We start from the raw sequence: 23236 nt of genomic DNA, 5'->3' as shown, positions 1-23236 counted from the left end.
ACCGATCGGTTTTTGTTGCTTTAGCTAAGCACTCAGCTGTAATTACTGACTAAGATAGTAAGTTGTGTATTTTCAGATAACTCTTGCGATCTTTGTCAAGAATGTAGCTTAATTGAAGCAGTCCTTTTATAATATTTGTGCGTTCACTGTTTAATTATCGGCCAATTTGCTCAGAGAAAGACGCGTTACAAAAATGGGTAATTACAAATCTCGGCCTTCAACTTCCTGTAGCGAAACGTGGAAAAACGGTATCAGTGAAAATTACGCAGTTGTACGCAGAAGATTAAATGAAGATTTGTGCCATTTGAAAGACCAGAAGGTTGCAAAACGATGCGAAGAAAGTTGTTGTTCACATCAACGGGCAATCATATCACGCGACCCGCTCAAGTTTGAAGGGTTCCGAGATGCGTGTGCGAATTGCGACCCTGAAGGAATCAAATCTTGTGTCAATGAAGAAATCATAAACTTCAGATTAGATTCGGATCATTTCACGGGTATGCATTACGCAGTAATAAACAACTCGGCGACTAAAGAGAACCAGTTATTGTCTATCAAGCTACTTATATCTTATGGTGCTAAATGTAGTAACTTAGTAACAAGGAATCTATTCTCTCCTTTGCATCTTGCCGTCTTCAAATCGGACCCTCAAATGGTCTCATTAATTGCTCACTTGTGTGCCTCCGATTCGGTTTTGAACTTTGCGGGTAATGAGTCCTTGACCTCGTTGCATCTAGCATGCCTGCATGGGTCCGAAGAGGTGGTGTCTATTTTACTAAGAGAAGGTGCCAAGCCTGATTTGGTCGATGCTGTCAAGTTCTCACCAATGCATGTTGCAATTTACGCTTTGAATGATCAGAGCAAAACGACTGCTATTGTGAAGAAATTGGCTGAACACGGGGCTCCCTTTTGTTACCTCAACAGTGCTATCAAGTCTAAAGGTAAAGATTCGTTTTCCTCCAAAGAACTGGCTTTTGATGACTTTGACGCTGAACATATCCCGATCATATTACTGGCTGCGTCCAGACGTCAGGTGGAAACTATCACTTTCCTGCTGGACCAACCCGGAATTGACGTGAATACAATTGATCTGGAACAAAATACTGCTTTGCACGTTGCCTCTAAGCAAGGTCACGTATCAGTTGTAAAATTACTGCTTCACAAACAAAATGTCGAGCTGAAAACCAATGTTTACGGCGATACAGCTGTGCATTTAGCATGCTACAGTGGCAAAATTGAAATTGTGCAAATTTTGATTGAGCGATTTGGGAAGGAATGTTTAGAAGACGTGAACATTTTTGGCGAGACTCCCTTACATGCAAGTTGTACGTTTGGAACCAACTTAGAACTTATTGAGTTCCTGCTTTGTGAGAACCCTAGACTCGTCAATTTTCAATCTCAAGATGCAGGACATACTCCATTGCATAGCTGCTCATTTCATGGACATTTCGAAGCTGCGAGATTGCTGGTCCAGAACGGCGCGGATGTTACAATTTTGGCCAACAGTCGAGACACAACTTTGCTTTCGAAGACTAACGAGGACAGCGGATGTGGTGGGTGTGAAGATAACAGTATTACGTCATCGGAGAGTAACAGCCGGGGCGATTTGTTCACGGCACTATATCATGTAAGTAGGTTATCTTCGAAGGTTGGTTTATTTATTAGCGGCCGTCAGCCTCAAAGGCTAATATATAGGAGGCGCCTTTTCACAGTCCAAGAATTTGATTGTATTGTTGCTGTCTTTTTTATCATCAAAAGAGTTTGCATTTTATTGGTGCTCCCTCTTCTTACGACTTGGAGAGAAGTACTGGTATTCTACAGGTTTTCAAAGCTGAGGCAAGTTTTTCAAGGTAAAAGAAATTACTGTCGGGCAGCTGGGTTCTCCAGTATCTTGCTGGCATTAAGAGATGCTAATTTAGGGGATAATTTAATTTGTTTCTATTAAATGGATTTTAAATTCATTGATTCAATGAATTGCGCAATATAGTGAATACGGTTAAGGGCAAAGAAGCAAAATTAAAAGAATTGGAATAAACTGATAAAGTCCGGCCATTAAGTCTTAGTGCATCAGCTTTCCAGAGTTCATTAGAGCGACTGCTCGCAGGCATCAGTGTTAACATTTGGAGTCGTTACTTTGGAAATTGAATTAAGGTTTGTTACACAGTAATCTAAATAGAACTGCACACCAATAAAGAATGCTTTTTGAAACTTTGAAAAATTACAAATTGACAGCCTTTTTTTGTTTTTTGTTTTCTGTTAAAATCCCGATGGGCGTGAAGTGAGTCAACGGCGGCTATGTACCGGCAATTTGACTTTTTTAGTCCACAGAATGGAACTACTTTTGAAATCAATTTTTGAGTAGTTATTTTTTTCACGCAAAAACAGGCCATGAAGAAAAAAATACGGTTGGTTTTGTGGCGTGGCCCGTTTATACAGTAATTTTAAAGTTAGTGAGAAAAATGTGAAAAGTTGAAACAAAGTTGTCTCATATTGGTTTTCTCTAAACTTGCGGATGTATGACTAGGGTTTTTATTGATTTTTTTCTGTCAATCCCGATAGACTCCTACTTGGCTAACAGCGGTCATTTTGGTCAACCAGCTGGCTAAGTTATTTACGTCGGGCGCTGTAGTTTTGAGTTTGGATAGTGTGGTCTTTCAACTTGGTTGTGATATAAACTCTGATTAAATTTACAAACTTGGCCTCTCACAAAACCTTTAATCAACACGCAAAGCCGCTAACCACTTTGAGGCAAACCTTTATTTTCACAATTGGGCATAAACAGAGATTTCTATTGTATTTAGTTTTAAGTTAACGAATTTCTCGACCTCACCTTTATGCTATTTGAAATTTTAGGTCTCAACGACGTTATGTGCTTTTAAATAGCCAAGTGTAGAGCTCGCTCCAAAAATGGCATACACTATTGCATTCATTGATTACCACTGTCAGATCTCATTTTAGTTAGTTCTGACGAGTAAAGCAGTTATGCTTGCGACGCTTTTTAAATGTTTAATGTTTTTGCGCGTTTTAAGTATTTAATTTTTTTTTTGAATTGAGGTATGCTTTTTGTGGGATAGAAAATGATGGAACAATCTTAGCCAATGCTTCGGTCTCTTTCCTAACATGAAGTGAATATTACTTTCAGATTTATCTGAGTCCGATTCACTACTGAGATCTCTGAACATTTGTAATTATCAGATTTAGGACACATCTATATTTCTTATGAAATTGTGTTTATTGAAAGGTGTAAATTATGGAAATCTTGGTTTATAGCCCATCATTGATAATATTCATTATCAGTTTGAATCAGTTCGAATTAGCGTCGTTACCGTCTTGGAAATATCTTTACAGCCCAATTTTTTCCTGCAACTGATTTACAACCCATACGATAAGATATTGATCTTTGAGCTCCACACTCGTTGCGTGAGACATCGAAACTCCTTAGTGTTTGATGTTCCCGCTCATTGGGTGACACATTTCCAAGGATGAATTTGAGGGTCTTGCGAACTGTCTCTGAAAATCCCCAAAACCATTGGAAGGCCGAAGGAACGATTATAATTCCGACTTCGCTACTTTTCTGGGCGTAATGTTCGGAATTTTGTCCTCAGTAGCTAAGAGGGCTAAAACCACACTTCTTCGCCGCATTTGAGATAAAACTTGGTTGCAAGGGAGAGGTGATTGTAGTTTCCAATGCTGCTGGCTGATGCGCATTCAATAGTTCGGAATATGTCGCCTGGTCTGGAGTCTTTCGGGCAGTAAACATCTGCGCACAGATGGGTGACAAATCTGCGCTTGAGCAGCCTGACATAAATTGGTCTCGTATATGATCACGATAGGCCAACATATCACCCCGACCGTAGAATCACACGGCATGATAACCAGGCACCTGATTGATGTACAGAAAGGCACCTGACTCAGTGTTTTCCGGCCGAAATTTTGCTTCGGCTGTGACTTTGGATGGATTTTAGATTTGATAGAAGAGAAGGATACTTTTTATGTATGTGTATTACCTACAGGTATCTAAAACATCATGCTTAGTTTTCTGCAACGGGTCTTTTCTCTGCAGAATTATGTCTACAGGGCTTAGAAAAATCTAGGTTGCAGGAGGGTGCAGGTTCGAATCCCTCCGATGTCGATATTTTTTGCTTCCATAAAAAATGCTTTCCTTTAGTAGAGCCTCTCCTATCCGCCTGTCGCTCGATCAATTTCTCTGAAGTTAGTCGGTTTATGTTTTGTGCTCACGCTCCGCTGCTTAGTGGGTGTACTCCAAGCTCACGTGCTATGTTAACGAATTGATTAGCTGTATAATGGAACGTGTTCTATATGGTGTACATAAGGTTACGGAGGGGGTAGAAACGGAACTGAACAGAAAAGATGCGCTAAATATATGTTATTAACAAGGGAGTGTGTTGTGCTGTAGGACACGTGTGCTCAATGGGCAGCTGAGAATGGACACGATGACTTGGCCAATTGGTTGAATCAGTGCAGGAGCAACGGAGACTCTTCTTCATACAGATCAAGTGGAGGATACACCACAGAGAGCTCATATGTTCCACTCCCCAGCAAAATAGGTACAAATCGAGACATTTTTAAATATTGTTGGACACTGGTAACAAGACAAGGAGTCGGAACACTTTGATTGGCGTAATCATGTGACGCGTTGGCTTAAAATGATTTCCGATTTTTCCAAACTTGCAAGTTGCATGTTTTAAGCAACGGTGCGAGACTCCGTAGAAGTCATATGGAGTTTTCGGGGTAACATTTTGAACCGCTTTTTTAAGCGGTGCGTGTGATTTTTTTTTCGAATTAGTTAATATCGCGTTTAAAGAAGGAGGGATCTATTCTGTTTTGCCCCCCCCCCCCCCCAGCTTAGTGGGCTGATATTTTTCACGCCTCCCCCAAGCGCACGTGCTATTTTTTACATAGTAACGTGCTATATAACAAGACATAATTTGTAACTGGGGGCGTAAAAAACGGGGGGGGGGGAGGGAGGCAGAACAGAATAGATCCGGAAGGAGATTGATTTGAATGGAATTATGGGAATATTTCAGGGAAGATCAAATCGGTGACACAAGAGAAGATAGGAGTGTTGTCTCTTCGTGCCCAGTTGCCCAAACACATGCAGATAGAGTATTGTGACATAGAGAGAATTGAACACATTGGGAGTGGTGGATTTGGGAAGGTCTACAAGAGTAGACTGAAGAGCAAGAACGAGATAGTGGCTGTGAAAGTGTACAAACATCACCACCACAACTCAAAGACAGACATGGACATGTTCGTCAGAGAGGTTAATCTCCTCAACCTCTTTCATTGACTTCACTCACATTGCACAACCTCTGTAGTTACATTTCCAGCCAGGAATTGATACGGAGTTTTCGTATACTATAAGTTTTCCTTTTGACTACTATGCACAGTGCTTCAGATTTCGAAGTTAACGTTTTGCAAACAAGTTTGACACACCTGTTTTTGAGCGTTAATAAGTTCCTATCCTTCAAGGCAGTTCATTGTTTACAAATACGGTGACATGAGTGATCCAATAATTGTTTACTTAAGGTGAAAATCCTGTGGCAGTTGGACAACCCCTTCATCATCAAGTTCTACGGGGTGTGTCTGGATGATGCCTCCAACTTCTCTCTCATCACGGAGTTCTGTGCTCATGGATCCCTCTACGACTTCCTCCACAAGCAGAAGAGGTGTCTGGACCTGCCAGGGAAACTCGTCATACTCCAAAATGTTGCAACTGGTTAGTAGTAGTAACTTGATTTATAACGAGTAAATTGTTTGTCATGGTTTTTATTTTATCCTCGAATTGTTGAATTGTTCATATCACATTTTTTCATTAAGTTTATTGCAAAGAGCAAGGGACCTGGATTTAATCTATCAGCTATTAATAAAGGTTTCTGTAATTGGACGAAACTACTTGTGTCAAAGTGGAGAATTAGTAGTAGTAGCTAAGCAGGGCAGGGGGGGGGGGGGGGGGTAAACGGATGCACCTAAGTATTAACATAAGGTATAGCCCATAATCCCTAAAATTCCAAAGATGTACCTCACAACATGATACCCAAGCTGTTGACACAAAGGGGATTAGCAAGATAATCCCTTAATATTAAATTAGTAAGGACATTTACATTTTCCCATTTTACACTTTACTAATGTCAACTTTCAAAAATGAACCTCACAGTATGATACCCGAGCTGTTCACACGAAGGGGATTAGTTAGGTAACGTTTTAATATTAGATTAGATAGGAGGATTCATTTACACTTATGTACGGCTTACGTGATTTTCAAAAATGTACCTAACAGCATGATACCCCAGCTGTACACACAGAGGGATTAGCAAGATAGTGCCTTAACAACAACTCAATAAGGTCATTTACCCCTTACCATATTACACTTTAATAATGTCAATTTCTTAATACGTACCTCACAGCATGATACTCAAGCTGTTCACACGAAGGGGATTAGCAAGATAATTGCTTAATATTAAATTAGTAAGGTAATTTACCCTTTACCATATTGCACTTTTTTTAATGTCAGATTCCAAAGACGTTCCTCACAGCATGATACCCAAGCTGTTCAGACGAAGGAGATTAGCAAGACACTGCCTTAACAACAAGTCAGTAGGATTCATTTATCCCTTACAATAGTACACTTTACTAATGTCAGTTGCCAAAGATGTACCCCACAGCATGATACCGAAGCTGTTCACACGAAAGGGATTAGCAAGAGAATCCCTCAATAACAAATTAGTTTGGCCTAATCATATATTAGCCACTACTCCTTTTCGTTATTTCAATCAACTTCTAGAAATCAGTTGGTCAAAATTCTAGTTTAATTTACCTTTTTTTCAGATAGTCTTTGTTTCTTTTTCTTTGCAGCGAGAAGAATTTCAGGTTGAACACTTGAAGTGTTGAAGCGGGTAAGCGAACAAATATAACTGATAGATATCTTCCTTTGTTCCTGTATTTAAACTTCCCCCAATAGTAGCTATTGCAATACTTCACTTCGCTTCCAAATCCAAAAACAAACTGGTAAGTTAGCTTTTATTAAAGCCTGGTTTTGGGAGGTAAGAATAAATACCCAATTATTGAATAAAAAACCATTAATAATCATAAAATTCTCACGTGATTAGACAATTAGTCACTAAATTATCGTCACAATTAATCATGACATCACAATTACATCATAGCACGTCACAATTAGGTCATAATGTTGTCATATTTACGTCATAATAACATCACATTTACGTCATTCTGTTGTCACAGCTTAGTCAAAGTGTCGTCATATTTACGTCATAATAACGTCACAATTACGTCATTCTGTCGTCTCAATTACGTCATTCTGTCGTCACAATTACGTCCATAAGTCGTCATAATAACGTCACAATTACGTCATTCGGTCGTCTCAATAACGTCATTCTGTCGTCATAATAACGTCACAATTACGTCATTCTGTCGTCTCAATTACGTCAATCTGTCGTCTCAATTACGTCATTCTGTCGTCACAATTACGTCATTATGTCGTCACAATAACGTCACAATTACGTAATTCTGCAGTCTCAATTACGTCATTCTGTCGTCACAATTACGTCATTATGTCGTCATGATTACGTCATATTTGATAAAGGACATTTCATTTCTGTTTATTTTCCTTTTTCTGATTTACAGAACTTAGTGCAGTTTAGTACAATAATCATTTCAACTTCTGAAAAAGTTTTATTCCATCGCAACTTTCATTTTAACAATATTTTTACTCCTTTCTGACTTCGAATCTTACATTTTATTTCATTTCAGCGAAAATGCCGAGAAATTCTAATCCAAAGGAACAGTGTTCTTCATGCAAAAAACTCATTTTGAAATCTAATATGAGCAGACATCAGAAGCTTCACGCAAAAAGATGTTCACAATGCTTAGTCATTTACGGACAAAGATAAATTGCAGAAACTTATATTGCTTCCATGCACTGTCTCTAATTATCAGAAGAAATTTTTTCTTGTATTAGCTGTCCCTTATCCTTCTCTCTTCTCTACGTATTATCAACTTTTACATCACAAACGATACAGTCACAAACGTTCAACTCCTAGCACCTACGATGAAGTTGACTTATCTATCTATGGAGACTCTGTAGCTCTTCATAGTGAAATTCAAACGGTTCAACACTTTCTGCGAGACTCGGTTTTTTAATTGTCCAGAAAGAAAGTTCACAACTTCAAAATAATGGAGATCGACCATGAAACAGTGATCGACAAATTGGATTGTGTCTACCCAGTTCAGCTAACATCAGTATTTCATTTGGAATCGTGCTGCAGAGTATGCAAAATCCTGAAGAATTTCGGTACTACTACGGAGCAGATGACAACCCCGTATTCTTAAATCACATGGTTCTCTCTGATGACTCTAATCTCAATTTTATCAAATCAAAGCTGAGAGAAGATTAAGTTTTACCAAATCTAATTATTCAGCGTCCAGATACAAAATGGAAGTTTTTTTGTGTTACAAATGTCACTTTCTTTGTATTTCGCCTCAGTGTTGTTCCGCTAGGATGCATAGAACAATCAATTCAATCAGCCTGAGTCAAGAATCTTTTAGTTAAATGTTTTGTATGTGACTGCGACAAAAAGCCCTACCAAGATAACTTGTGTATGTTCCGTGCTCTGTCCTACGAAATAAATGGCAGCGATGAGCTACAGCAAAATACGTTCAAATTGATGCAGAATTTCCTCTCAGCGACAAGGAGAGATGTGAAAGTTTTTCAGGCATACATGAAGATGATATATCTGTTCTTGAAGAGTTAACTGACAGAAATTTTCAAATTTACTGCATTTTTTCGACGAACAAACTGAATTGTTTGCTGAACATTCTCACCACTCGTCGATGAAACGCACAAAGACAACTTCGCGGTTGAGATATGAGAATCATATCTGTTGGACAGCAGACGTCAATAAGTGTCTAAAGAAGTTGCTACATATGTGATCACTTTTTCGATAGATCAAACAATTTGTTGGTCAATCTAAAGAATTAATTGTGTTCGATTTTGAGTCTATAACAGTTACTGGCATGACACTCAACAACAAACAACACAAAATTGACTTCTTAGATCGGGAAGCATGTTCCCATTAGTGTGTCGATATCTTCTAACCTTCTTGGAGAGATAATTTTCCTTTGCAACTCAGATCCAAACCAGTTAATTCAAGATTTTGTGTCTAACCTTGAGCTGATATCGCAGAAAAGTGCAATCTTTCTGAAGGAAAAATTGCAAAACTTCATTTCTCGACTTGAAGAAAAGTATTGGCTGGCTCAAGACAAAGTTCCCATGCGAGAAAATGAAGCACTCGTCAATGATGGAGCAGAAACTGTTGAGGAGGATGGAGAGGATTCCAATTCTACTAGAGACCGACGAGAGCTCAAAATTTTATCGAGATTGAGACAAGATTTGGAGAATTGCTACAGTACAATCCTCGTGTTTGGTTTCAACAGCTCGCGATATGACTTAACCTTGATTAAAGAATATCTTTTGCTACATTTACTAACAGAGAGAAATGTAGTTCCCAAGGTGATTCGCACGGGAACAAATATATTGGAATGAACTTTCTTGGTCTACAGTTCCTGGATATTTTAAATTTTCTGGGTGGAGCAACGTCTTTGGATAATTTTCTGAAAGCGTATGGAGCCAGTGAGCAGCAGGTTTTTTTTCCTTTATGAGTGGTTTTATTCGGAAAAGTTGAATGAGTCCTAACTGCCACCAATTGAAAGTTTCTGGAGTAAGTTGAAAAACCATAACGTCTTTTCAGTCGATTACGTTAAGTTCATAGATTACAAAAATGGCGAAATGAAGAAAAGGAAGCTTAAAAAACTGAAATTGAAAACAGTCCCCAAAAATGCAGTGGAAACTACCGGGAACTTCAAAACTTTTGGGAAAGGGAGAAAATGAACCCATTCCTTGACTTTCTCAAGTGGCATAACAACAGAGACGTCGTGCCCACTCTTGATGCGATGACAAAGATGATTCAGTTCTACCACTCAAAACAAATAGATATGTTGAAACGGGGCTATACGCTTCCCAACTTGGCAGACAGAATTCTCCATTCATTAACCGATGCTGCATTTTTTCCAGTCTGCGAGCAAGACAAGGAATATGATAACTATATCAGAAATTGGCTGACGGGAGGACCCTCGATTATCTTCACCCGATATGCAAAAGTTGGCGAAACGAAGATTAGAGCGTCCGAAAATGCGTGCAAGTCTATTGTGGGCATTGATGCAAGTCAACTTTACTCATTCTCAATGACCAAGCAAATGCCAACGGGACTCTACACAAAATGGGTAAAAGAAAAGCCGCTGTTATTTGAAGATATAGAGAACGGAGTAAAGACACGGGAACGAGATAATGATCGAAGAGAGTATCTACAGGGTTTAGGATACACCGTTGTTGAAATTTGGGAGTGTCAGTGGAAAACGTTGAGGAGGAAAACATAAATGGAGTAAAAGAGTGTGTCGACAAGAAATATCCATTTCAGCAGTGCCCTTTCCCAAAATGCTCTTATTGAAAAAATAAAACGAGGAGATTTGTTTGGAGTTGTTGATTGCAGTCTCGAAGTCCCCGAGCACTTGTAGCCTTTTTTTGAAGACTTTCCTCCTATTTTAAGAATTGTGAAGTTGGACGAGACGACATTGGGGACCATACGAAAGAATCTGCTGAGTGACACAAGTTATTTATCAAAACCACGAAAAATGCTCATCTCTAGTTTCAAGCTTGACAGAGGACCAATTATTACTCCGCTGTTTTTGTTTTACCTTGAAAAAGGATTAGTCTTACCAGATGTCGTCTGGTTTTCACAATATACTCCGCGAAAGTGCTTCCAGTCCTTTGTGCAATACTTTGTTGATGCTCGCCGCGAAGGACACCGAAACAAAGAGCCAACAGTCATTGCGGAGACCATGAAAAAGCTCATACGGATATCAAATATTGGACCGTAGTCGTCACACAAACACAATATATGTCAAGGGACCTCAAGTTGATAAGTTTATCAACAACAGATTTTCCAAGACCCTAAATGAGCTGCCGGAAGAGATTTATGAAGTGGAGTCAAACAAGACATGTATCGTACATAAAGAACCCTTAATAGTTGGTTTCTTTATTTTGCGGTACGCCAAGCTTACAATGTTAAAACTCAAGTACAATTTTTTCTCCACATTCTGAGACAAAAATAAGTACGAACTCATTGAAATGGATACCGACAGTCTTCACATGGCCTTTAATGAGGAAAAAATTGATGAAATCATTCGACCAAACATGCAATCATTGTGGTACTGGATGAGACAGATCGACTGTAGTGATAATTTTGCAGCAAACTCCAGCAGCAATTTCTTCCCAAGGGAATGTTGCAAAAAAGATGCTGCCTTTGACAATAGATTCCCTGGATTTTTTAAGGAAGAATTTAGATGCTCCGAAATGATTGCTCTTTGCTCAAAGACGTACTGCTGTTACGATGAAGAAACAGACGCAGTTAAACTATCAAGTAAAGGACTCAACAAGAACAACATTGAGGCGCCCCTAAACAAGTATAGAAAAGTTCCTTTCGATGAGGAGCGAGTTTATTCAACAAATCGTGGCTTCAGAGTTGTTGACAACAAGAAAGTTTGTACCTATGAACTAAAGAAAGTGGGACTCGTATTTTTATCCCAAACGTAAAGTCTGTGAAGATGGTATACACACTACTCCTTTAGATTTATAACTCGTTTTCCTTAGTCTTGTATTTAAATCGCCTCTTTTCTACTTGTATGTTTTTAATTCACTGTTTACCTCCCAATATCTTTTCAACAAAAGGCCTTTTTTTGAAATAAATGAATTAGATACAAATACACAAACAAATAAGTAAAAACAAAAATACAAAATTTACAAAACCTTAGAAAGTTTTGAAAACCAATATTACCATTTTAAGGATTTTTGTTTAAATTTTAAAAGATTCTGGTTTTAAAACTTACAAAACATCAGCAAAAACTTCATTATATGAAAATCATTGAAATATTTAGACGAGACTTTAGAAAATAACACATACGCGACATATATAGCATATAAACCACACAATTCTGAATCTCGGAGTTTCTCCTGTTCTATTGAAAGAAAGTTTGATTTCGTCTTGATGCCATAATTTTGCAACATTTCTCCCATAGAATCTCCGTAGAAAAGCTTTCCACTTTTATTCGCGAGCAAAATCCAGTGGGAGCCCGGTTGAGTAGATGGATAAGTGTTGATTATACAGAACGTGTTTGTAGGTAAGTTTCTTGGTCGAAGATCAGCAGGGAAGGAACCGTGATATTTGAACTTGAGGTGTGGGAACCTGTTGACAACATGTAAGAGTTGTTGGTTATCCATTTTTAGTAATCCTGATCCCTCCTTGTCAATTGCAATGGAACTTATGTGTTCTCCACTAACAAACAGTTCTACAGTATTGGTCAAATTGCTAGCAAACTAGAGCTCCAAACGAATTCCTGCTCTAACTACATCAGAAAAATGCATCTCGACATTTGCCTCCTGTGTTGAATTAAGATAGAAAATTGAAAGTGATTTTCCAAATCCTTGTATTGAATGTTAGGACCGTCATCATCAAACTTGAGTGCTTTCATCGTTTCAGCATAAGCCCTCATGTGATTTTTTGTTTTCAAGTTTACTTTAGTGTGATTCCCGCGCACAATTTTAAATGGCCGAAGTCCTAACTATCGAAAATACGGATACGTGTTGCATGTTCCACTGAACTGATCATTAAGATTTATAGCAATATCAATCATTCGAATTGGTTTGTTTGAAAATATATTTTCTTTTTAAACTGGTTCTGTCCTGTAGGAATGATAAACGGTTTTGTAATTTCTTCATTATAGTAAAATATGGCAGTTTCTCGAAGCAGTCTGCTTTTAAAACTTCTCATCCAGTTATCTGAGATTGCTACCTGTCTAGCAAAAAGGCAAGCTTCCAAAATTAGGGCCTCAGAGTTCAGCCCACCAGTATCGATCATATAGAGCGCTGGAGATGATCGGATCAATTTCAGTCTGAGGTTGACATTCGGGAGAAGTAAAGTTTCACAAGCAAATAGAACTATTGCCAACGGGCCATAAAATGTAAATTCATCTTTATCCTTTTGAAAAAAAACATCTGTAAATGGTCTTTTTGTAAAATCGTTTGGCTCAATCTCGTATCGATATCCTTGACATTGAGACAAGATTTCCTTCGTTCCTTTTGTCCCTGAAAACTTTGGGACAGAAGAAAAACTCTTTTGGTGGCAGAAACAAAAGATGAGCATAGGGAGAATTGGAACTGAACTTGTTCATTGTTTAGATAGACTTCGCAGTTAGAGAAAAGAGAATGAAGAGCATTTTTTACCAATAATGTTTCTTCGGCATTATCCAAACGTGTTCGATCTCGTTTAATGACTCTTACTCTGATGAATAATCGAGTAGATCGCAAGTCAGTGAAAATATTACGATCAGTCTCCAATTGAAATTCGATTGTTGACTCGTTTGACGATTTTGTTGGAAATATTTGTTGTTCATTGGACCAGAGAAATTGGGGTCTAAAATTGGAACTTTCCCGAAAAAGTTGAGCATAGAGTGAGACAAGGAATTCATTTGCATTTTAGCCGACTGTTTTTTATAGTGATAAGTGAGGAAATGATCAAAATTTTTTCTGGAATAATAAAGTAAGTTGAACTTGACCAATAGGGAAGAAGGGAACAAGGAGTCCAGCAGTGTTCCTTAATTCTACATGGATACTGTGGAAGTTCGATTTGAGCACTTTATGGAATCTCAAGTGTTCGAAACTGCGATAAATCAGAACCTGGGATCACCTAAAAATCCCATTGTTATGGAACTCTCGGTGTTTGAATGGGAAGGAGCGTAGAAGAGGACATTTCACATCACCGACTGAATTGGGTTCAACTATATCCAAGTAGAGTAAAACTGTATGTGTTCCAGTAATATCAAAAGGAAGATCTGCCGTTGCCTTGGACTTGGTGTTGTATGATCCTTTCGAATAAGGCATAACAGGTTTGTCAGCTTCAACGCTCAAGTTAGCAGCCAAACTTTTGCTGAATGATACATTGATGAATGATTCTCTATTGCAAAAAGTTAGTCTTCGACTTTTTTTGTCGACGTTGATAGAAAATTGAGGATCTAGTTTTCGGGATGTCGTGTTTTTTGGGTTTATCTGTAAGACTCATTACAAATTCATCCATAGAGTAAAAAACTGATGTTGGAATGGCAAAGACATGCTTACATTTCTCATCATAGTGAAATGTCATCAATCCTCCTTCAATGTTATAACATATACCGGGATATGATACTTCGACTAAAGGTACTTCCCAAGATCCATCCAGTTCAATTTTGTCGGGACGAAAATTAGTGAACGAAGCAATTGTTTTTTGAGGATAAACTTGAGAGGAAGCGTTGGATACCTATTTCAGATAAAACGAACTCATGATAATTGACTGTACTGTGTGACGTTTGTTTGGGAAAATGTTTGGAAAAAGTCAAGGTTCTTCAGAAAGTCTTTCCGAATTCTTTGCCAAACGATACTTTGTCTAGTGTTTTTTTCCTTTTTTTTATGCCACCACCAACTTGTTTTCGTATTGTTTATTTTGCAGGCTTCTTTACTGCTTTTTTAATTGAAGTCTGTCCTGATAAAACACCACCAATTTGGGGAATGGCTGACTCGATTTCATCTCGTCCAATTTTTTTTGCTGCAGGTAAAATGTATTTCTTGAGAATGGGAAGAGTTGGTCTAGCGACTGTTCTAGACAAGGCTCCAAAGCCACGCCCTCTCTGACGAGGAACTTCTTTCAAATAAAGCAGACTGTAACCGTCCATTTTCTAGCGCGACTAATTGAAAAATGATAATTTAACTTTAAAAATTCTTGCTCGTAATTTTCCATCAATATTTTTTACCTTTCCGATTAACAATTAAGTAAGTCGGGAAGGGTGCCAAAGTGTTCATTTTTCGAATTAGGAAGATTTCATGTGTATAGTTAGGCTTATATCCTTTTTGAAAATTGTGCTCTTCTAATACCAACCTAACTTTATCACCTACTTTAAAATTAGGCTTCTTGTTCTTTCGTAGGTTCATCCGCTTGTACATTACAGTCAAAAAGTCGGCATTTATTACATTTTTGGGCGCCAACCCAATACTTCGGTTGATTCTAGAGTTAATGACGTCAACGAACATTTGCAGGTCTTTGATGTAGGATAATGTGACGTTTTCTTCCAGGTAGCGGTAAATTAAGTTTTTCAGGGTTTGCATAGCTCTCGCCAAGAGCTACTTTCGTTTTGCTATATGTGTGACAATATTTGACTTCCATGTCCTCGCAGAAATTGGCCATATCTCCAAAAAACTCTTTTCCTTGGTCTAACCATAACTTCTTTGGGAAATTGAGTTCGTTCTTTTTCAAACACATTTTGATAAAAACTGCTTTCACAGCCTCTGCTCCTTTGCTTCGTAATGATTCTACTCGCAAGAATCGAGAAAAAACATCGACAGTAACTAGTAAAAAGTTGATACCTCGGTTACATTGTGATAGTTTATCCATTTGTGCAAGATCTAAGCACCAAATCTCATCAATACAGCGAGCAAGCGCATTTTAGCCGGGGAATTTTGCGTCTGCTCCCTTTGTACTTCGTGTAAGTGTAAGTGTTAGTGTACTTTCGTGTAAAAATTCTGTAACTTTGTTGCGACTGAGTCCACTTGATTTTGTTAGGTTGTTGATAGCACCGAAAGCTGTCGGTCCCTTCCTTTTGTACAACTTCTGCAATTGATTCTATTTGAAACTGTAATTAAACCAGTCTGAGCCATACTGTGTTGTACCTCAAAATGTTGTTTTTAGCCAGATGTGGTCTCAGATTTAAAACTTCAAGAATTATGAAATAGTGTGGATCAACTGGAGCGTTTTTCAATTTGATTGAATGATGGTATGTTTTTATATCGACTCCTGTGTCAACGTTGACAACAATAATTGTATTGGAAAGTGAAATTTTCAACCGTTTTTTTCGTATATCTCTTTCAAAGTTTTCAATGTCTCAGGACTGTTCTTATAGTGGAATTTCAGATCTGTTTTAAGTTCTTTAGGTGGACGATCGGTTTTTCCGGAACTAACTTCTTCTTTCACTTTTTTGATAACTTGAAAAACAGTTTCTTCCTTTTTATAGATCTCGCAGGAGGGTTCTGATAGTTTCTTTTGTCTGGTCTCCCACAGTTCTTTTGGAACAAGAACAATTTTTTTGACCTCACTCATTGAAGAAAGTTGAAAATTTGTTCATACAAGGTTGATATATGTAACTTAATATTGTTATTCCAGCTTTTGGACCCAATATCACTCTTCTGGGATTTGGGGTTGTTGATTTTGAAGTGAGCGTTCTAAGTTGTTTTTGGAAGCGAGTAAACTGATTTCTTCTGACTCCTGTGAGGTTTCCTTCAATCAAGTTTACAATACACTCACAGAGAAATCTGATGAACCCTTTAGGACAAGGTAGAAGGAAAGCTGGTTGCAATTTCTTGCTGAGATTCTGAAAGTGCGTTTATCATTAATTTCACTAATACGAGCACGACTGTTCGGTACAAAGATTTCTGAGGGAAATGATGTTACATTTGAACAATATCTCAACAAATCAGGTGTAGATGGTCTCAAATCAATAATAAGATTGCCATATGGTTCTTGTGTTGCATCATTATACCACTGTTTTAGTTGTTTTCGGAGACCTAGCTGTCTTCCCAAGATATCAATTTGCTGCATGTCTCTCGGTGATCTGAACAAAACAATGTGAGTAATCTGCAGCTCTGCATCACGTCCAGTTTTGTTTTTGTGGAAGAGATTATGCTTGATATATAGACAATTTAGATTTCGATGTCTACCGGCTGTCGCAATTCCGTTGAATTTGCGACTTGGACAGAATGTCCAATGAATCATCGAATATAAGTAAATATTTAGTGCCGTCAGCTGGTAGATTAACGATTAAATCAAAGTCAACACACTGAATGAATTGTATGTCTGCAACTGATTGCATCATTGTGTCGTAAATTGGCTGAAAGTGCTTATAAAAATATAAAATTTGATCAAATGATGGCTGAAAAGTTTTCGTTCGTAGCGTATCATTGAAAAAATAGTTTTTCCAGATCCGGAAGAACCAAAAAGATACATCAGAATGCGTTAGTTTGTTGAAATGATCTTGTTCATTTTATGCTTTGGGTTTAGGAAGTATAGAACCAGCGTCACTTGGAAGAATAGCAATCCAAACTGTCCGTTCATCACAAGTTCTAGCCAAAATAAAGTTAATAATTGAAAACAGAAGCAGTACTAATACAACTAAGAACTGAAATATTGACAAAAAAGCTGTTCGAGAGCAAGTGCGTCCACAGATTTTCCAAGGAGGTCTTTACTGATCATTATTATCGAATATAAAGTCAGATGCGTGATTGAGGTGATCTGACATTAGAGAGCAATTGATTTTTGTTCGTCTTTAGCTAATAATGATTCACACTTTGATCAATCGAAATCGTGGTGACATTTTCAAAAAACAACAATATGCAAGACCTATTATATGTCCCAAGAAACAAAAATTCAATATAGAATTAATAAATGGAATCATGTAACAATATCCAGTGCTAATATTCAGATTTGTGTTCAGGTATCCCGCGGCATCATGAATTTTAGCATGTAATCGAAAATTTTTTGACCATTTGAGAAGTTTTTCTAACTTTGAGTCACCAACTCCTATAAGTCCCCCAAACGGAGCTTCTCTGTTGATTTTATCCAGATCTACACTTTTGTCCAAGCTTCGACAGACAAGTAAAAAATAATTTTTCCTTATCATATTTTCAATAAAATTTGCTGATTTCTTTCTTCAACGCTGCAATTTCCTCAATGTTAATATCAAGCAACTGTACTGGAACATTAAATTTTAAAAAGTTATTAAATACAAACATCACTAAGTACAATTTAAAAAATTTACAATTACTTCTATGCACTTTGCGATCTTTTTTGGTTTTTGACTTTGTTCAGCACTGAAATAATTTCATCGCTCATTCTGTGCAGTTTCTCCATCTCCCCAATTGTGACTGAATGAAAGCATTTCCATCTAAATCTCTCCTTTTCAGTCCCTCGTGTGAACAGCTTGATTGTGAAATAACATCGATTCTGATCATCTTGGAAAAATATTCTAGTCACACACACCTTCCGTCGAGCAGTCTCATTCACCTCCCAGAACACATCGAATTTTGTTTTTTCCTCAACATCAGTTGGTTGGAACACAGTTTCGTCAATCACCAGCTTCGCATTACCTACAGTAGGTTCGAACAGTAGTGCTTCTTTTATCATCTCAGGTATCTTTTAAATAACAAGTTTCAATTCTCTGGCCGATAGCAACAGAAATTGATGCAGAACAAATTCATTTTCCACATTTTCGCGAAAGACTTTGGAGTGAGTCCAGTTAGAATTTGTGATGATGGTTTCCTCTGGGATGCTGATTTGGAACGTCTGGTTACCGTATTCTTGAAAGGACCAACAGTTTCATCCATTGTGCTCCTCAATTGGTTTTGAGCCGGTGTTGTCTTTTTTATCATTGGTGTCTTTAAATAGTGAAAACCTGCTCTCATTATGGTAATCCAACTGTGGTGAGGGAACAACCGGTTTTCCTCTAAAATTTCGTTTGCGGACGAGAAAGGAGAATTGTTTTTTGGAAGTAGGTCAGACTGAGCTTTGATCCATCTGTGGCATCAGAATGTGAAGTAAGTAAAAAATGAGTTTTTAAAGCAGAAATAAGAAGAATTGGGTATTTAAGCGTAACTGAATATTGAAAGCGGAAAGAAAGAAATGAATGAGTTATCTTCAAGAAAGAGCTTGATCTCTTGAACCAATGGAATTTAAAGAACGAGAACACTGGCGAAAAATAAACTTCGTAACCAATGAGATCTTATAAAATAATTCGTAACCAATGAAAATAGAGTGTGCAGCATGACGTAATATTTATGTTCTATCTATTTTTGGTAACATCACGTGATGGCAAAGATGAGTTTTCTGTTTTTAGTCACGTGAGGGAGAAATTAGCATCGGACACAAGCGAGTTATCTCTCTATTAAGACTTATATTGGAGAACACCTGTAGTTCGAGAAAGGGATATTTGGATGAGATGATTGACTCTCATCATTGTCATTTTCCTGGATCGGAGGAAGAATTAGGTCTTTGAAATCGGGCAGATTGAAGGCTTCTGATTTTTTTTAGAAATTGACTCAGCATGTTTGGAGAGTATGTCTTCTACTCACCAAACACCGTAGTGATTTATGTCACGAGAGTACGGGAACAAAATACCTTTGCTCTCTTTCAACGGGTGAAACCCTTGTTCTTTTCAAATTCTTTCAATGGTTTGAAAATGAGTTGGGAGAGAAAGCAATGAATTGTTGACTTTTTCTTCGTGTAGGTGGAGGTTATGATGTGTAGCTGCCTCTAAAGTTCTCCACAAATCCTTCGGAAGTGTCAAGCTAGTAGTCTGTGTTTTTATTTTTACTCTATTGCAATCCACCTCAAAGTATAATTCCAAGTTGTTATTGTCAACTACCGTTTTAAATGTTGATGCTTCCGTGTTAGGAGCGTAATCTAAATCTGAATGAAGTGTTGAAAGAAAAGATGTTGAAGAAAGTAAAGGAAGAATCGGAGTATTTTGCATTTTTTTAGGCTACTTATATTCAACCAAGACAAAAGACAAAATGAATCGATAATGATTCTCAGCATCACTATTCCAAAGTCAGATCTGTCAGACTATTTGATTGGACAAAAATCGGGAAAAATTGAAACTTCAGTTTAAAACGACACAGGAAAACACTATTTTAATTAAACACAGTTAAACAAAATTTATTTAAAAAAATTGTGAAAAAATCTGTAAAAATCGAACATTAAAAAAACGTACATTTTTTGTCAACTAATTTGTTATTGAGGTAATATCTTGCTAATCCCTTTCGTGTGAACAGCGTGGGTATCATGCTGTGAGGTACATATTTGGAAATCACGTAAGCCGTACATAGCTGTAAATGGGTAATCCTGTCTAATTCAACATTAAAACATTACCTAGCTAATCCTCTTCGTGTGGACAGCTTGAGTATCATGCTGTGAGGTACGTCTTTGGAGATTGACATTAGTTAAGTGTAATATGGTAGGGGGTAAATGACCTCATTAATTTGTTGTCAAGGCACTATCTTGCTGATCCCCTGTGCTGGGAGGAGGTACATCTTTGGAAATTTACATTATTAAAGTGTAATAGGGTAGGGGTTCAATGACCTTACTGATTTGTTGTTAAGGCACTATCTTGCTAATCCCTCTGTGTGAACAGCTGGGGTATCATGCTGTTAGGTACATTTTTGAAAATCACGTAAGCCGTACATAAGTGTAAATGAATCCTCCTATCTAATCTAATATTAAAACGTTACCTAACTAATCCCCTTCGTGTGAACAGCTTGGGTATCATACTTTGAGGTACATTTTTGCAAATTGATATTAGTAAAGTGTAATATGGGAAATGGTAAATGACCTTACTAATTTAATATTAAGGGTTTATCTTGCTAATCCCCTTCGTGTGAACAGCTTGGGTATCATGCTGTGAGGTACATATTTCCCCCCTGTCTTGCTTAGCTACTACTACTACTAGAATTGTTTCATTGATCGCTCATTTCTGAGAGCGGGAAGGTTTTCTACGAAAGCTTTCCTTCCGGTTTTTCCAATAAAGGGTGTCCCTCTTTCACCCCTATTTATTTAACCCCGGGGTTATTCACCCCTCTATCATTTCACCCCGATTTTAATCTTTTATCAAATAAGGACTATTAGTAAAGTAAATTAGTAAAGTAATCACTTTGCCATGCTTCAGTGGCCCGTGGGACTTGATATGGAACTATCACAACCGAACGTGGGATTAAGTTATTCGCTTAGCTATGACAGAACATGTTTTTAATGTCGACTGCTAATTGTTGGGATGAAAGATAGAGGGGTTAAATGAATTGGGGTGAAGAGAAGTAGAACCCAGTAAATAAGAGCATCAAGCGCGGCTCTTTTTTTTAAATCAATTACCATACTTCTAAAATAATGTAGTGCGAATGCTTCAGGCATGAACTACCTCCACACCCTAACAGAGCCAGTGATCCATCGAGACCTCAACAGCTTTAACATCCTTCTTAGGGAATCCATGAATGCTGTCATCGCTGACTTCGGCGAGTCCAGATTCATCGATCGACTTTTGCGACAAGAGATGCTGACTAAACAACCAGGAAACCTTCGCTGGATGTCACCCGAAGTGTTCAACCAGTGCACAGAGTACAACACCAAAGCAGATGTTTTTAATTTTAGTCTTTGTGTTTGGGAACTACTTAGTGGAGAGCTTCCATTTTCATCGCTGACTCCTTTGCAGGCTGCCCAGGAAATGGCAATCAAAGGTGTAAGACCTCCGATCAACGATTCCTACCCGGAGAAGTTGGTCCAGCTTATGACAAGATGTTGGACTGAGAACCCTAATGATAGACCTGACTTCGCCACTATCATGAAGGAGTTGAACGACTTGCTACTTTATAATCACGTGAATACAAATATATCAAACTTGAGCTTGAACAGTCCTACGGCTTCTTTCGTTAGTCGAGATCTGAGTGAGAGGATCTCAGTGGCCGAACTGAGAAGTAACTTCGAAAGCATATCGCCCGTGAATCAGGGCGAAACGAGCAATCCAGCATCCAGGCCTAATTCTGGGAAATCAAATGGAAACAGTTCCCAATTGTCAGCGGATGGAATTCAGATTTGCTCGGATTCGAACAAAACACTGACGAGGTCTCCTTGTGGAATTATTGATGGAAATGGCTCTGACACTTCGCCTCTCATGGAGTCAGGAAGCGGCGACGTCTCTCAAAGGTTCCTGAGAACGTCTACTCTTACTAATTCCATACCCTCAGACAATCAGAATCTAACAATTCCTGGTGCTCCAATATTTTCTCAAACTCGATCTCGTGTTGCACAACAACAACAACAGCAAACTCCATTTATGGCCATGTCCAATGGATATGTGTGTGATCCTTCCCAGCCCAGACTGTTAATGGCGGCACAGAGAGCTCTGCAAGAGAACAACAACAACTCTGTATTTCCACACAATCCATAATGAATAATTTAATTAGCTCCATTAGATGCTTATGATGTAAATTGAAAAATAAAAGATTAGTTTTAAACTTAGAAACCTAAACTTAAACGTAGAAAAAAGTTTTATTTACAGGAAAAGCGATCAAGGCACTGACTTGGTGAACTTTGAATGTATTGATGGAAATGGCAATGAGACGAAATTGATATAAAAGTGATCACAAGGAGTTCTGTACTGGAAAATCAATCGAATGATTAAGGTACAAAGTCGAACAAAAAATTTAGCTCCGTTCTGGTAATGCTGACTTAATTTGATCTAAGGTTCTGTGAAACTAAAAGTTTTCCCACAGAAAAGTTTGAAAAGACGATAATTGGAAGACAAAATAAATGAGCTCTTGATAAGCAACCACTGTCTGATAAACGTGATCTGGAAATATTATCTATCATGTCATCGCACAAAAATACCAGAAAGATAAGGGTAAATGAAATCAGACGCGAGACAACTAAGATTGAAGCGTGTCATGAGCCCTTAACGTTAAGCGAATACAAATCCGATAACAAAAAGAAAACGATGTATAGATTCCCAGAAACAGTAATAAATCAGAGATGACATAAATATAATACATGATAAAAGAGAACTGTGATCAGAAACGGTTCAAGTAAAAGTAATCAATTTTCACCTCAATTCTGATCTTACGCCGAATTGGTGAATCACTTTTGCCTTGTGCACTAACACAGGACTATCTAAAGCAACTTGCCTGTTGGTCATCTGGCAGTGCATTCATTTAAAAACTTTTCTGAGTACATCTTCGTTCGTGTATCTGTCTAACTATGCTTCCCTTCATGAATTATTTTGTTTTGAGGAAAGACTCTGGTATCTTCACGAAAAAATGTGCTAGTTCTCTTCTTTCCAAGATCCATCAAATTATGAACAAAAAGATCATTGGAATAAAATTTAAAATTGAGCCAGCCGAAGTTACCTTTCAAAAACTTTTGAACGTATCCTTTGTCTCTTTTAACAGCATGTTGACCAACTTACTTATAAGATCGATGTGACAATAGTGAATTCACAAACTTTGGTTTCAGCGGTAAATTAGCATGGA

The 23236-nt window shown here is 37.8% G+C and overlaps 1 protein-coding gene across 1 annotated transcript; it reads left to right on the top strand.

Moving 5' to 3' along the window:
* The first annotated feature begins 52 nt into the window (after positions 1-52).
* Positions 53-22217, top strand: LOC142351767 (serine/threonine-protein kinase TNNI3K-like). The gene is made up of 5 exons (XM_075403916.1): positions 53-1624; positions 4415-4565; positions 5046-5281; positions 5548-5737; positions 21122-22217. Exons 1-5 carry the CDS (start codon positions 194-196, stop codon positions 22156-22158), a joined length of 3045 nt encoding a protein of 1014 aa, XP_075260031.1. The 5' UTR covers positions 53-193; the 3' UTR covers positions 22159-22217.
* Positions 22218-23236: the final 1019 nt, after the last annotated feature.

The sequence above is a fragment of the Convolutriloba macropyga genome, chromosome 13 (assembly GCF_964194025.1).
Source record: "Convolutriloba macropyga chromosome 13, txConMacr16.3, whole genome shotgun sequence".
NCBI classification, from domain to species: Eukaryota; Metazoa; Xenacoelomorpha; order Acoela; family Convolutidae; genus Convolutriloba; species Convolutriloba macropyga.
This window is presented reverse-complemented; position numbering and strand designations above follow the sequence as displayed.

Coding starts and splice junctions, on each gene's coding strand:
- LOC142351767 (XM_075403916.1), top strand. CDS start 194: ATGGGTAATTACAAATCTCGGCCTTCAACTTCCTGTAGCGAAACGTGG. Junction 1,625..4,414: donor TGTTCACGGCACTATATCAT/GTAAGTAGGTTA, acceptor GTTGTGCTGTAG/GACACGTGTGCTCAATGGGC. Junction 5,282..5,547: donor TGGACATGTTCGTCAGAGAG/GTTAATCTCCTC, acceptor TGTTTACTTAAG/GTGAAAATCCTGTGGCAGTT.